This window comes from Accipiter gentilis, chromosome 11 (assembly GCF_929443795.1).
Source record: "Accipiter gentilis chromosome 11, bAccGen1.1, whole genome shotgun sequence".
NCBI lineage: Eukaryota > Metazoa > Chordata > Aves > Accipitriformes > Accipitridae > Astur > Astur gentilis.
In genome coordinates this window covers 7093609-7108385 of record NC_064890.1, presented here as the reverse complement: position 1 = coordinate 7108385, position 14777 = coordinate 7093609, and the positions used below count along the sequence as shown (strand labels likewise).

General features: G+C 42.3%; 2 protein-coding genes across 3 annotated transcripts in view; both read right to left on the bottom strand.

Moving 5' to 3' along the window:
* The window catches only part of DHTKD1 (dehydrogenase E1 and transketolase domain containing 1), a 206926-nt gene that overhangs the window by 154347 nt on the left and 37802 nt on the right, over positions 1 to 14777 (bottom strand). The window lies entirely within an intron of this gene.
* ECHDC3 (enoyl-CoA hydratase domain containing 3) lies at positions 344 to 9104 on the bottom strand. 2 transcript variants are annotated; one of them, XM_049814473.1, is made up of 5 exons: positions 8915 to 9104; positions 8683 to 8804; positions 6328 to 6425; positions 2385 to 2585; positions 344 to 837 (listed from the first exon to the last, which is right to left on the bottom strand). In XM_049814473.1, the coding sequence occupies exons 2-5, from the start codon at positions 8753 to 8755 to the stop codon at positions 508 to 510; spliced, it is 702 nt and encodes a 233-aa protein (XP_049670430.1). In that variant the 5' UTR covers positions 8756 to 8804; positions 8915 to 9104; the 3' UTR covers positions 344 to 507. The 2 variants fall into 2 exon arrangements, with proteins under 2 accessions (XP_049670430.1, XP_049670429.1); XM_049814472.1 differs by having other exon boundaries at positions 8923 to 9103.

Genomic DNA, 14777 nt, shown 5'->3' with positions numbered 1-14777 from the left:
GAGACAAACTAGTAATACATAGTTCACAAGCAGATATATTCATAAGGAGCAATGGACTACTGTTGCAGGCTTTTGTTTGTAACATACAAACAGTACTGGAATCCATTATAAAATGTACTACCATCATCTCTGGAATGTGTCCAAACCTTTTAATTCTCTATTAATAACAATAAATGGAAGTTCTCATCCAGAACTATGGGGACATTTACTGAACAGGGTGATCTGAGCTCTCTCCCAGTTCCTGTGATTCCCTAAGTAACCTGGGACATACTAAACTGATTTTTGCAGCACACAGTTCCCTCTAAAACCCTAGATTAAATTAATTGCTGAAAAAACCATCTGGTTTGATTTTTCTTGACATTTATTATGTACTTAGAATAAATTTATTGTGTCTTTGGCATGTATAAGAAGAAAAATTTAACTTTCAGTAAGAACAAAAATACAGTTCCCAAAGGCAACTATGTGAAGAATCATAAAGCACAGCTAAGGTTAGCTTAGGAACAAGATTCATTTCTTCTCATCCTGAGAGTGTGACCAGACAGGCTTACGTTTCTGAATAAAGGCTTCAATACCTTCCTGCCCATCTCTCAAAGTCAAATTGTCTACCATGACCTGAGTAGTCATTTTGTAAGCAGCATCGAGGTCCTGCGTCATCTGTCTGTAAAAGGTGGCCTTCCCCAATGCCAGGACAGATTTGCTGCTTTCGCATATCTTGTGAGAGATTTTCATGGTCTCTTCCTCCAGCTTGTCTTCTGGTACCACCTTGCTGACAAGCCCGTGCATTAATGCTTCTTGGGCAGAAAGAGGTTCACCCGTGAAAAGCATCTCTAATGCCACCTGAACAAGAAAAAATATCGTATTAAGTCAATTCAGCTGCTTTATTGCTTTGGTCTGCTTGGGGAATTTCAGCCGCCTCCTTCAATTACAAGTTACTTTTTTGACAAACATAAGAGTTAAATCTTTTGGCCTCTTAAACTGCCAAGAACTGTTAAGAGGTTTCAGCAAAGAGAAGGACTGGGTCTAAAGCTGGCCTTTTTTCAAACCTGCTTGCTGATTCCAGGTGTCCTAGGCTGACAGCTCTAGGTTTCTTTTCAACAGCCCAGAATCTCTAGTGATTGCAGTAGGAATTAAGAGAGATGTGGATGGTCCACAATGTCAAATGACTGAACCCAGTATTTTAAGCTGGGCATATAATAATAAATAAAGACTTACTACGTCAATGTGTAGTTTTTGAAAATACCTGCCTTACTTTTAAGTTTGGTCAGGGTGTTTTTAAATATGTCCTTCTTATAGCTGCATCTATTTCAGTCTCTTGCTGCTTCCAGCATCCTGTACTTGAGGTTTCAAATTAAAAAAAACCCCAAATACTCTGACTATTCAATCTTATATATCAGTAAGAATTTTCTTCCATGACTTCTGATGCAATTGACCAATACCATGAATCATAAGAGCTGATTATCCTCATTGTCTTTGCTCTGGTACCTACAAACAATGGCAACATTTCATTTGATAAAAGGTAAACCCCAAGAACTGTAGCGAATGTTCTTGCTACTTTGAAAAGTGGCACAGAAAAAAGCATATCCCATACATTTAAGAAAAGTAATCACAAACCCAAGGAATACTAATTCAGAAACAGTTATAACTCTACACTACAGCACACTTGGGGAAAAAAGCCACAGACAGACTGTATTTGAACAGGATAGCCTCACAGATAGGAAATTTAAAGTTGAAGCTCTTCTCCAGCAATTGGACTTGTGCAGTTAAGTCACTGCATCTCAGCAGAGCCCTGCTGGGCTTGAAGAGTCTGTCCGCATGAATCTAACTGGATCAGAACTTAAAATTTCTTTTCTCAATTATGGAAGCTTTACAGATAATACTATTGTTTATGCAGTGAGAGATGTGTAGTCACAATCAGTAGGAAATAAAGCAGGAAGAAAGTATAGGAGGGTTTTAGATGCTATTTAAAGCATCTTGATCTACACCCAGGTACATCATGCTGGCAGTGAAATGTCACTGCCTGGCAAGAATTGATACCTCTGTGGGACTGATATCCTGAACTAGCAGGGGTTTCCTCATCAGGGAAGAACATCATTGTCTAAAGCACAGAGCAGTCTGTTGGAAAGGAAAGGGATTGCTGAGCTGGTGTGCTGCTGGTATGAGTTCATGCTGGTTGGAATTGCATCAGTATGAAACTGCTTTCCCTAAACAGAATTAATCCCTTTATTATTTTTCCCAGTCCAAAGAGTTATGAAGATGTCTTTTGCAACGAAGTATTTGGAATGTTGTTCTGCACAAAAATAAAGTTTAGGCAATGGAACTAAAACTCCTAACATGGGAACCTACTTCTTGCAAAATTACAAAGAGTATCTGGGAAGGAAGCCTACCTTTCTTGGAAGAGATCTGCCCAAGGCCACAGCTGGTGTGGAGCAAAACAGACCAATGTTTACTCCAGGAGTAGCAAATTGAGATTTCTCACTTGCCACTGCGATGTCACAGCTTGCCACAAGCTGACAGCCTGCTGCTGTAGCCAAGCCATTTACTTTGGCAATCACTGGTACTGGAAGTTTCTGGATTAAAGTCATAACCTGCATGCACAAAAGAAAGTGGTCAGTTAGTCCCTGAAATTTAAGCAGTGGCTGTTCTAAAACTTGCAATTGTTTCACACACCTGATGTGTACATTTTTCAGCTTTATTAATTGGAGTTTAGTAAAAGAAACAAGCTCTGTGCAAAATCTGTTCTAATGCACAAGACCCCTGCTGTTCCAGTATCTGCTCAGTTCTGTTTATGTACCATGAGTTGGTCCTGCTAACTCCAGTGGAAATGGAAACCACAAGAATGAAAGGCAGAAACACTTGTTATCATACCTGCATGGAGCTTGGGTGCCTCTGCACTGCAGGTCTAGTGTTCCTGCCTATGGGAAGACGTGTATCCAAGACACACCATCCCCACCTTCATTTGCTCCATAATGGAAAACTGACTTAATAAAAGTCTCTGTCCCAAGAAATTAAAGCAGCCTCTTGCTGGTTTCTGCATGATCTCGAGCCTGGGTTGATCTCGCCCAAACACAATCACTGGATGTCCTTCTAGGCTTACTCTGCATTCCCAGGAAAGACTTACCTGCCAGGAAACAATTTTTCCTGCTTGCATTAGACATAAGATGGGAAAACACACTCATTCTCTCTCTCTCTCTGATAATTCTTGAAGATTGGACATCCAACTTCAAATAGCTGAAGTTAAGAAAGATGAATTTGTCTTAACTTTTCTAACTCAGGTTCTCCTTCCATACAGTGGGAATCAACAAACTTGCCTAATTTTAACGCCTGAAGATAGAAAATGCTAGTTAAATGATTACAGTCATTATCCGGATTTAAAAAAAAAAAATATCATATTAGCACATTGTAGCAAGGTAACAAATTTTCATTTGCTACTTCAGTTTCTTCAGTAGATGAAGTGTAGCGAATTTCATGTTGCTTAGGTAAAATTATCTACATTCAGTTTTGAATTTGATCAGTCTTTGCCTCCGTTCTTCTATCTTTGTTTAAAAATGATTTTTCAGTGGATCTTGAGAAGCAGACAACAAAAGAGTAACAATACGTGCACGTCTGCAGACAAATAGCTATAGATTACTCTTGTAGTTATAAAAATTCAAAGTCAACTGCTTCTCTGAAAAAAAACCCCTGGTACTTGTGGTTTTGTATTTGAAAAGCATCTGGAGAAGTGACATTCTCAGCTGTCTCAAATGTGTATGTGGCAAGTACTTAGTTTTAGGCTACTGCATTATATAGTATTGCTAACACTGTTATATGCATGGGGAAACAGAGGTGTAGCAGCTGAGATGATCTGCCCAAGATTACCAGTCATAGACAGATGTAGAAGCCAAAGTTCCTGAAAACCAGTCCAATGCTCTGGACCCCCTAGTCAACAATGCTGTAGGCATGTCATTCAGGGTAGGATCCATTCTACTTAAGTACTGAAATTTAGGAATACACGATCCTGTTTTGGAAGCCCTCAAAAGCACCCTTCTCTCTCTATTGACCAAAAAAAAAAGCCAAAGTCAATTATTCTACCAGATAACTAAAATTTAGATATTAGTTAGGATCCTAAATAAAGCCTAAATTGATTTCTCTATTTCTGTTTCCCTGTAAAGTGCCATTATTATTTAACAGTAAGACCTTCTTCCTCCATAGGGATAATAGTGAGTTGTGATATAGAAGAAAATTAAATCCCTTTAGGATACTCAGGTAGAGACTTTAAAGCACTTATCACTACCATGAGCATCAGAAAAGAGATCACTTCAAGTGTCATTTCTTCTACTTAATTTCTTCCTGAACTTGCTTTGCCAATTTCACAAAAGCATTTAGGTTGACAGTGACCTCTTGAGGTCATCGAGTCCAACCCCCCTACTCAAGCATGCTCGGGTAAAGCAGGTTGTCCAGGACTGTGTCCAGTTGGGTTTTGAGTATCTCCCTATCTCTGAATTTCATGGTCTCAGGCATATTAATCTAAAATCAGTATACCATTTTTTACTGGTAATAATGCTCCCTTACTAAACTTACTGTATAGTAGGGCACCATCCTCACAAAGAAAGCTAGGCTTGTTTCTAACTCTAAATGCTGACATTCTGTTATTTTTTGCTATTTCTCTTTATTAATCAAAGTCAAGCTTGCTATAGTACTCATTAATCCTGAATATAGCCACAATGCTTGATATATATACAGGACAATTTAAATTCTTCTGATCCTTGAAGTGAGAAATTTACCAACTCTTGATTTCATGCTCTATGGAATAAGTTTCATGTTTTTTCTGCCTGATCTTTCCTATTCTGTGACCCAGAAGCTGCATGGTTCAGTTTTCCACTGATGACATACTGCTATTGTTGTGCCCTGCAACTGCAAAATTCATATTCAGCTATTGGCTGCTAAACTATTGGACCTTGGCTCCTTTCTGAGGAAGGGACTAACCTGTCATTCAGCCATATTTGTGCTTACCTCTTTGTGATCAGCATACCAAGATGAAATCCAGGCAAAGCTGCCAGGATGATTCCTTCATGTTACACTGAAGGCCCTTCCGCGGTAACTTTCACACATGGCTCTTACAGCATTTGTTAAATATGGACTTGACAATGGGTGTAAGAGATCATTATTACTGGAGGAACTAGAACAAAAGGCTTCAAATTACTTTCTGTGGTCACACTGAGCAGGATTAGGGGTCAAATTCCAGCGCCGTTACAATCAAAGATGTTTTTGCCATTCTCTCCAAAGGCTCCAGGATGTACTATAACTTCCCGACCTCCAGGTCTGTGCCTTTGTAACAAGAACTTGTATGGTCTGCTGCCCTGGTTTCAGCTGGAATAAAGTGTATTTTCTTCCTAGTAGCTGGTATAGTGCTGTGTTTTGGATTTAGGGTGGAATAATGTTGATAACACACTGAATTTTTAGTTGTTGCTAAGCAGTGCTTACAACAAAAGTCAAGGAGTTTTCAGCTTTTCATACTGCCTAGCCAGCAGAGGCTGTGAGTGCACAAGAAACTGGGTGGGGACTCAGCCAGGACAGCTGACCCAAACTGGCTGATGGGATATTCCATACCATGTGACATCATGCCCAGTATATAAACTGGGGGAGTTGGCTGGGAGGCAACCCAGCTTGGGGTTTGGCTCATCAGTGGTCAGCTGGTGGTAAGCAATTGTATTGTGTATCACTTGTTCTGTATATTCTATTATTATTACTATTATTATTATTTCACATTCCTTTTCTGTCCTATTAAACTGTCTTTATCTCAATCCATGAGTTCTGGTTTTTTTTCTTTCTGATTCTCTCCCCCATCCCACTAGGTGGGGGAGACTGAGCAAGCAGCTGCATGGTTCTCAGTTGCTGGCTGGGGTTAAACCACGACATCTGCTGACTGGGCAACCAGCAAGTCAGATCTTACTTGTCTAACTGATGTTTAAGCTGGTCTTGAATTATTAGCTAGATGCTGGGAAAGAACATTTGATCACAAGTGGTTTGAAGGTGGTTATCCCTAGATTTCTAGGAAAGACATTGCCCTAATACTCAGCTGCAAGGAACACTGGCTAAACGAAGGAACATGACTAGGAGACATGCACATTGGCATTCTAGCTCTTTTATTTATCCCCTAGAGAAATCCAGGGAAAACATAATTTCACCAGGATCAGGTATTAAAATGGCAAAGCAGCAAAAAGCAAAGAATCTGGAGCAACAGTCTGTGCTTTAGCTAGCAGATGAGTAATGCTGTCCCTCCTTAAACAAGTGTCATTGCTTGCTCTTAATACCAGGCAAAAGGAGTGGCACTTAAGAAGAACTGCTTACCTCTGCACACAGTTCAAATACTCGGGAATGATGCTTCACGTCGTCTTCACTTGACAGTTCCTTTAAATCATGGCCAGAACAAAATACAGGTCCTTCAGCTGCAAAGAATTTCAGGAAAAGTCAGTTGGAGTTAATCAAGAAACCAGGGGTAGCGGCATATCAATGCCCCAGCTAAAGGTATGTGAATGGTCAAAAAGGAGCTTGGGGAGGGAGTTTTACACAGAGTTCCAAAATATTGTCTTTTGGGTTTTGTAACAACTTTAAATTGCCACAATGCAACATTTAACCACAGTAACATCCATAAACATTTTTAAAGGTGTAGTTTTACTTCCATTCCAAGTTAACTCCGTTAAAAATAAGGCACTTCACACCTCTAAGACCCATTTCTTGTAAGGATACTGTTCTGAACAGCTCCTTGGTACAATGTGTACTAGTCAGCTGGAGCAAGGATGGAGTACTCTGCTCTCAGACTATTAAATACAGTTTGTCCCTATTTACTGCACCTAGCATTAATGATCAACTTTTGCTAAGTAAGCATCAAGATTTTTGTGTCTTGGCATTCAAGGCCACAATGGAAAAAACAAAGATTGTTCTGCTAGAGGAGAATCAGAAGGGTTATTGGGGCATCTTTTCCTCCACTGCTAAAACTGTCACCTAGAGAATGCCAAAAAGCATGTCCAGGGTTTGGGCAGCAGAAGAGCAGGTTTCTGTGGACCTAAGCATTGGATTTGCTTGCCTCCAGTGGCAGCAAAGATCAAAACAGCCTTTACAAGTTTTCCTTTGTCATCAGGATATCTGCCATAAGAATAAACCAATTTGATGCTTTTGAATCCTTCAGAACTTCTAAGATATTTGTATGGACGTGAAATTTCCAGCTACAACTATGCAGAGACAACCTTACCTATGCATTTGTTTCTTACAGATCAGATTATTGAGACTCAGTCTATCCAGAAATAACCACACGATTAACATCAGTCAGCTCATGGGATCAGCAATACATATCTGGAAATTAATCACATCTGCATTTATGCATCATTGATGAAGAATCCACTGCAAAGTCTGTGTTAAAGACCCAAAGCATTCCCTGAGAAGTCTTTTATTTTCTTGAGATTTCTCCTTTTGCATTCCATTTAGCAAGGGAATTGGAAATCAACAGGAACATGTAATTTCTTTTTAAACTAAAACAAAAAAAACAAATGAATTTGTGCTCACAAACTCCCAGACTACTGTACTGCCAAGGAAGAACCTGAAGTGTTTCACAAAAACTGTAACTGCTGTTTGAAACGTTTGATATATATTTAAACTCATCCCTGTGAAGTTAGCATACTTCCACTCTCATGTGCGTGCACTAACACACAGTGTTTTCCTCTACGTATAGGAAACAGCAGCATCCTAAATTAATAGACCTGTTTCTCCAAGAGGTTGCAAGGGGGGCAGGGGAAGGTTATCTTAAAATAGCAGAGGAAAAAAAGATGGCTTAAGAACAGCTCAAGTTTCATTATCTTTAAGAACTCTACAGGTTAATACCTAAATGGAAGAAAACTGTAATAGGCTCTGAGAGAGAATGTTTTACATCTGCAGGTTACAGGTAACTGCAGTATCCATACTATGCTCTCTCCTTCACCGGGGAGTTTTAAAAACAGTTTTGACAAACCAGTGGCAAAAATAACAAGGCTGATCTAGGCTTAGAGCAGGGGAACAGAGTTCACAATTTGAAGGAACCTTTGAGAGCCCCGTTTACTACAATCTATACCTGCCACCGAAGGCAACAATTCTCATACCAGCTCAGCCTGTTCCTGCACAAAAGCCCGCATCTGGGAATGTTATTTCTTTGTTTTGATAGAACCAGTTAGAACCTGGCTTTTGTTCTGTTTAAAGTATTCTTTACATATAGTTTTTAAACCAATTATTTCATCTACTGATTGTTTTTACAAAAGGAAAAAGCTCCTTATCGACTCTGTAAACACACTGCACAACCTGACAGAAATACAGGCATTTTGAAAGGTGTTTCTACAGTGTTTCTGCTTAGACATGTTAACTATTAACAAAAACGCAACAAAACTCAAGTCAGTTGTTAATGCCGCGCTCAAGAATGAGGAATTAAGTGTGCGAGACTGGAAACTGGGAGGAGTACAGAACAAGGGCAGGAGCGCCAGGCCTGCGGGGCGAGGGCACCCGTTGGGATGCCCTGCGTCCTCCCGGCCAGCTCCACGGAAATCAACACCCAAGTCCCTTCCCGTCCCATTTTCCGTGATTCTGTGAGAGATTTCGGTTTAAACTCCGTACTATCCCGTTTCTGCTCCTTCCCTCGCCCCGCCCCCCCCCCCCCCCCGCTTCTCTTCGTGACAGAAGTACCTGAAATGATGATCACTCGGAGGTCTTTGCTTTTGACGTCGTGCAGCAGGTCCTCCCTGAGGGACTGCAGCATGGAGAGGGACAGGGCGTTTCTCTTCCTCGCGTTGTTCAAGATAATGTTTCTGCAAAAGCCGTGAAACGCGGAGAGGGTCACTACAACAAACAACAAACGCCTTCAGAGCCTCACGGACGGGCCCGCAGCGGTGACCCCCCCTCCTCCACACACACCCACCGCCTCACCGGACGCCCTCCGCCTGCCGCCGGACCGTCAGCTTCTCCGGCGCGGGGGGAGGCCGCCCGCTTCCCGCCGCCGCGGCCCTGCTGAAGGCGGCGGTCAGGGGCCGCCTCAGCCGCCACAGCTCGGCGGCGGCCATGGCTGCCGGGGCAAGGCGGGGCGGGCGGCTCGCTACCGTCCCCTAGGCCGGCGGCCTGCAGCCCGCCCGGAGCCGGAGGCGCGGGCTTTGGCGGGCTCGGGGCCGGGCCGCCGCGGGGCGCTGCTGCCTCGGCCCTGAGGGGAGGCGGCGGGCGCCTCGGGGAGGACGGCCCGCGTCTGCCCCCGGGGCGGTGAGTGCTGCCAGGGGAGAGAGTAAACCGGTACAGACACCCCGCGTCGGCCGTCGGGTCAGGTCTCGGGCCCGATGTCCCCAGCGCGTTGGCTGTGGAACCAGCGAGGGACCTCCTGGGACCTCCTGTTCTTCCTGGCATCCATGAGTGGGGAGCTTGGGGGTGTCGGAGGGGTACTGAAAATGGTGACGGTTTTGCTATAATGTCCTCAGATTCCACTAAGCGTTTGCGTCTAGGACCACGGGATGGAGATAGGGCTGTGCTGAGAAAGTTGTTCGTGACACGAAGGTGGGATGTATCCTCAGCAAAGAGGACAGCTGTGATGTGCAGAAAGCATGAGATCACGTTGAGGCCGAGAGTAACGGGCATGGGATGAAATTCAGTACTACAGGGTTTGTGGTCATATACTTGGGAACCAATAAGCTCATCATTTATTCAGTGGGAGCTCATCATTTGGAAATGGTAGTGGAGGAGACCTCGGGTATCGTCATTGGTTCCACAGAGGCAGTCTGTAATCTGTACGACGAGTCCAAGAAACAAAAAGATGTGATTTTAAGAGATGAATTTAAAATTCAAAGTATTTTAGGGACATACAGGTACATTCACACCTCATCTTGGTTATTGTTTCTGTCCACCCACGTTCAAGAAGCCAAACTAAAAGAGGGGCAGAGAGAGCAGATACAGCACAGAATGGAGACTGTTACGAGGGATGAGAGGAGCGTTGTTCCCTGAGTCTAGCAAAACAAATATGAAAGGACTTATAACTGCTGTGTCCAGAGGACAGGCATTTTGCAGTCCGAGAAGGCAAAAAGCTGTGTAAGATGGAGAACTATGCAGGCACTATAGGAGACAGGTATACACTGAACATGAACATGTCTGAGCCAGAAACAAAGGAGCAAAGATACTGCCATTAGAGGAGTGAGACTGTGGGACAGCCCTGCCATGGAAGCCACATGGATAAAATCTGGTGTGTTTTTTTTTTTTTTTTTTTTTTTTTTTTTAAGAGGGAGCTCAGGAGGCTTCTGAAAGGGGTTATATGATGTCTCTGACTAGGTTACCAGAGGGATGTATCTGGGGAAGTGGGTCGCTCTCCATTTGTGTTTCTGCTGAACCCCAAAACTCTCCTTTGCCAGCTACTAGTATGATGCATAGTAGGTCTTTCTACTTTGAGATATGCACAACTCTCTGCAGACCCCAATTACTCAAAACAGTTCTTCCAGAAAATGTCACTTTGCAATATAATCTCTCACATTTCTTTCATTCTTCTGTTCTCTGTTTACTCGCAAGAGCGATGACCTCTCTTTCTTCACACCTGGCTCAGGCAGTCTCCTGGGAAAGAAGCAGCTGTGTGGATGAGGCAGCTAGCGAACTATCTCATCTGCCATGAGATGCTGACAAGCCCAAAGACCAAGCAGCATTGTTCCAGGAGATACAGGCTGCCCCAGTCATGATTCCTTCCTCAACCTACTCGTTGTGTATCCTTTCCTAAGTGTGAGGGGAAAGTATTAATAATTGAAGTGCTTTATGCACATGCAGGTCTTCATTTTTTGTGCTCCATTTTCTGGCAGAGCAGTAGGTACCCTAAAATAAAAGAGATATATGTCCAGCATATGTTCCTTGTAAAGGTAGATCTGTACTCCTGTTTCCTTATCGCCCCACTTTTGTGAGTTCTTGCAAAATACTTGTAGGTTCCCAAATGTGTCTCTAGTTTTCATCAGTGTCTGTTGAACCCTGGCAGCTTCTTCTGACTGTAGTGGCAATTGTGGCTTTTCAGTTCTGAGCATCAGCCTCATAAAAGAATCACTTGAATTTTGTGTTTAATAATGTATTTACTTATACAGACAGTAATAGCTTAGTGTGGGGATGCACTTTCTGCTTCCTGACTTTATATTGCCTAAAACAATAACCTGTCAGATCATTGGGCTTTGTGGCTCTACTGCTGTAATAGCAACAGTGGGTTTATGTACACTTTCAAGCGTTGAAGGACACTGATAGGCCTGAGAGCCGGGTCTGCACTGGGCTTTCCCCGCTTGCCCATTTTCATTTTCTCATGGTTGTTTGTACTTCATGGTCATTCACTGAAAAGTTCTTCCAAAATTTACTTTTAATATGTGGTAGGAATCTGTAGCAAAAAAAAAATGCCCATTTAGAAGAAAACGAGATCATCTTAAATAGATCACAGCAGTTTTCAAAGTCCTTGCCTGGTGTGGCAAAGGCCAGCACACAGGGAACACAATGTGTGTGTTAGCTCTGGGAGGAGTTCTCAGTCCCCTGCAACTCTGACCAGTGACCTCTTTCAAGCTGGCCTTGTGAATACAATCTTATTTTTTTTCTTCCAGTTCCTTCTCTTTCTCTGTCTTCTTGTCCTTTTTCTGTCCATCTCCAAGGAAAGAATTTTTTTTGGTCTTCTCCAAAAAGCTTCTTTTTAATATAGTGTTTGCAGCTCCCTGGAAATTCTGTTCTTTTTCACTTTGATTGACAACCTCATGCTTCCTTTCACACCCACCCCCATTACAGATTTTTTTTTTGGCTGCAGCTTCCCCAATGCATTAAACAGACCTGCTGCTGCCTTCTCTGAGAAAGTGCTGAAAAAACTTTTCCAATTTCGGGCAGCTTTCCTTTTTATAGCATTTGCTAGCAGCATTGTGATTACGACTGAGCTCGCACTTCCAAACGGAGACAACTGGGAGCCAGGATTGCAAGTACCAGAGAGGGCTTTTCTAACCTTTAGCTGTATTGATCCTTCATATAAAATAAAAAGGGAGGTGATAATGGACATAATGCAACTTCATCATTAGATCATTACAAAAACTTTCAGGGTATCATGGTGTGCTACGAAAAGATGTTTTGAAATTCCAGTCGCTTAGCTGCTATGAAGCACTCTGGAGTCTCCACTCTAACGTAGCTAGATAGCATGGATGGACAACAAAGATAGTATACAGGATCCCCTTCTTTATGAAGCACAAGTATTTATTTGGGTCTTTATTTCCTTGGCTTTCAATAAGCCCAGACAGGACATGCACCTTGTAGGAGTACCTGCTTCACCTCAATGGTCAGTATAAATAGCAGCTCATCCCAGGGCAAAGGCAGACTTTGTTGGGATGAGGCTGAAATGTAAAACACATATACACACATATATGTAAATGAATAAATATATACATAAAGACATTTATACCTATTAATTGGGAAGCTGTGATGAAAAATTGGGACTATTTTATGGAATGTGAGGCAGGCATATCCCTAGCTGAGTTTCATGCAAATTATTTCTTGTGAAACGTTGGCATTCCCAGAGGATCTTGTGACCCAATTTTCAACACTGCTAAGGCATTAAAATTCCATTGGGAGCCAGAGCGGTTCAGCACCTTTAAAACTCAAGGACTGCTTAATTCTTGTCAGGTGTGTAGTAGTTCCAGGATAACAGGGAGAGCAGGGCCCTGTTCTTGCACCCAGGCCAAGGAAAATAAATTATTTTCCTGCTTTGTGAATTCTGCTAGCGAAGAGATAGATTAGCACATTACAGTTTCTCTGATGTAGAACCCTCCAGGACTGCCTAAAGAAAAGATGAAAAAAGTTGTGCATTTTTCTTCCTATTTAGCCAGGACTCTGAGCTGAGTCCCAGCACCACATGATGGGTGCTGTCCATGTAACATTTTTTACTGTATCCTTAGACAATTTATGTTTTCTGTATTGGTATTAAGATAGAAATAGAACAGAAACTTCATGACAATACTCACGTGGGCTGGGATTTTCTAAGAGTATGAAGCTAAGGGCTCTTTACTCTGTCCATGCCTGGAATTCATATGACTTTGCTACCTAACCTTCTTCGGGTCCTAGCCTTGTCTTTTTTCTTTGAAAAGATATTATTCTACTTTACTTTAGTCCCAGAAAGATATGTCATGTACCAGCCTTCTCTTTAGAGAGGCTTTAATTACTAGTAGTAGTAATTAAAAATCAGTTGTAGGATTGATGTATAGCAGACTATCAGAAAAGTTTAGCCTGTACTCTAAGTGATTTTTTTAAAAAAATTATTGATTATTCTGCTAAAAGAAGGGACTTGAATCCAGTTTTAACTCCATGACTGCTGCTGGTATTTTGTAATAACCTGTGAACCAGGCTCAACACCTGCCACTCCAGTCAGGCTCAGATTAGGTCCTGACTTGGCAGTACTGCTGCCTCCTGTAATTACATTTTGCGTTCCTTCCGCAAACAAGCTGGTGTCCTGTTTGGCTTTGACTTTTAAACATAAAGCTCCCAGTGCCATTACTGCTGCAGTTTTTTGCAGTGACTGCTCAGAGCTTTTCCTCTGTCACTGTGTGGCAGCACTGCTCCATGTAATAGATGCTACTTATTTTCCCTTCAGCTTGAGAACCAGGTGAATGATCAAAGCCCTTTTGTCACTAGACCCATCCCCGTTCCTCTTTATTTGCTGTTTTTCTCCTATGCTCCCCACGCTCATTTTTCATCCGTCGTTGTCCTCACTTCCTCAGAGGTTTTGAAGTGATTCATATTTCCCTGGCTTTAGCATTAGATTTTTCATATGTGCCTTCCAATTACGAGATTGTTAAGATGTGAACAATGATCAGAATTATGAAATATATGGGAGGCTATTAACAGGCTTGGAAAAAAGGTGGTATTCATTCCTGCCCTCAGCGTATCTAACCTTAGGTTCTCAATTTAGATACTTAATCCTGCAAGGCTCCCTACACAATCAATAGAGACATGTGCTCCTCCGCAGGGCTGGTCAGAGTGTCTAAATTGGATGCCTGCTCCCAGTGCCTCTCCAGGCTGCCTGCTTCTCTCTATTGATTGCGCAGGGAACCAAGGCAAACCAGTCAGATGTGTCTCGCAGATGGTATGAATGTTCCCCTTACCCACACAAAAGGTACAAAAGCCAATCTCAGCGCAGGGACCTTGCTCGAGGAATGGACTACCAGAATCCTCTCAGCCTGACAATCCTCTGACTGTATCTCAGGATTCACTTTCAGATGTCAGTGTCTCTCTGCTGCGGTTACGGATAAAAACAATCCTGTGAAAGAAGAGGTAAATTGTAGCTGCTGTTTGGGGCCAAGAGCAAAAATTTGCCTAAAAGTTCTCCATACTTGGGAAGAGCCACTGTCATTGCGTGGCTTTGCTCCAAGCCACATCTGCAAATGACAATTCTCACCACAGAATTACACCCTTTACCCACCTTGTCCCCGCCTCTGCTAGTAACTTCTTTTCCATAAGAAAATATGTTCAATTTTCTGGACTCTTCCGGCTCACCTGTTTCCTGCCCTTTGGCCAATTTTCAGCTCATTTCATTTTCTTTCATTCCTTTTCACCCCATAACAACCACCAGAGGCATGGTATTAGAACTGGAGAAAATATTCATTTATTTTCAATTAAATAGGATTTTTATCCAATAAGAATACCAGAATCTTACAAATGAGCATGAGTTTTGTAGGGAAGTAGGAGAATGACAGAATCCTAATAGTTAACCAGAGTCAGAAGGTCCATGGGGATAACACAGATAAAATCCACCTTGGGTAGAA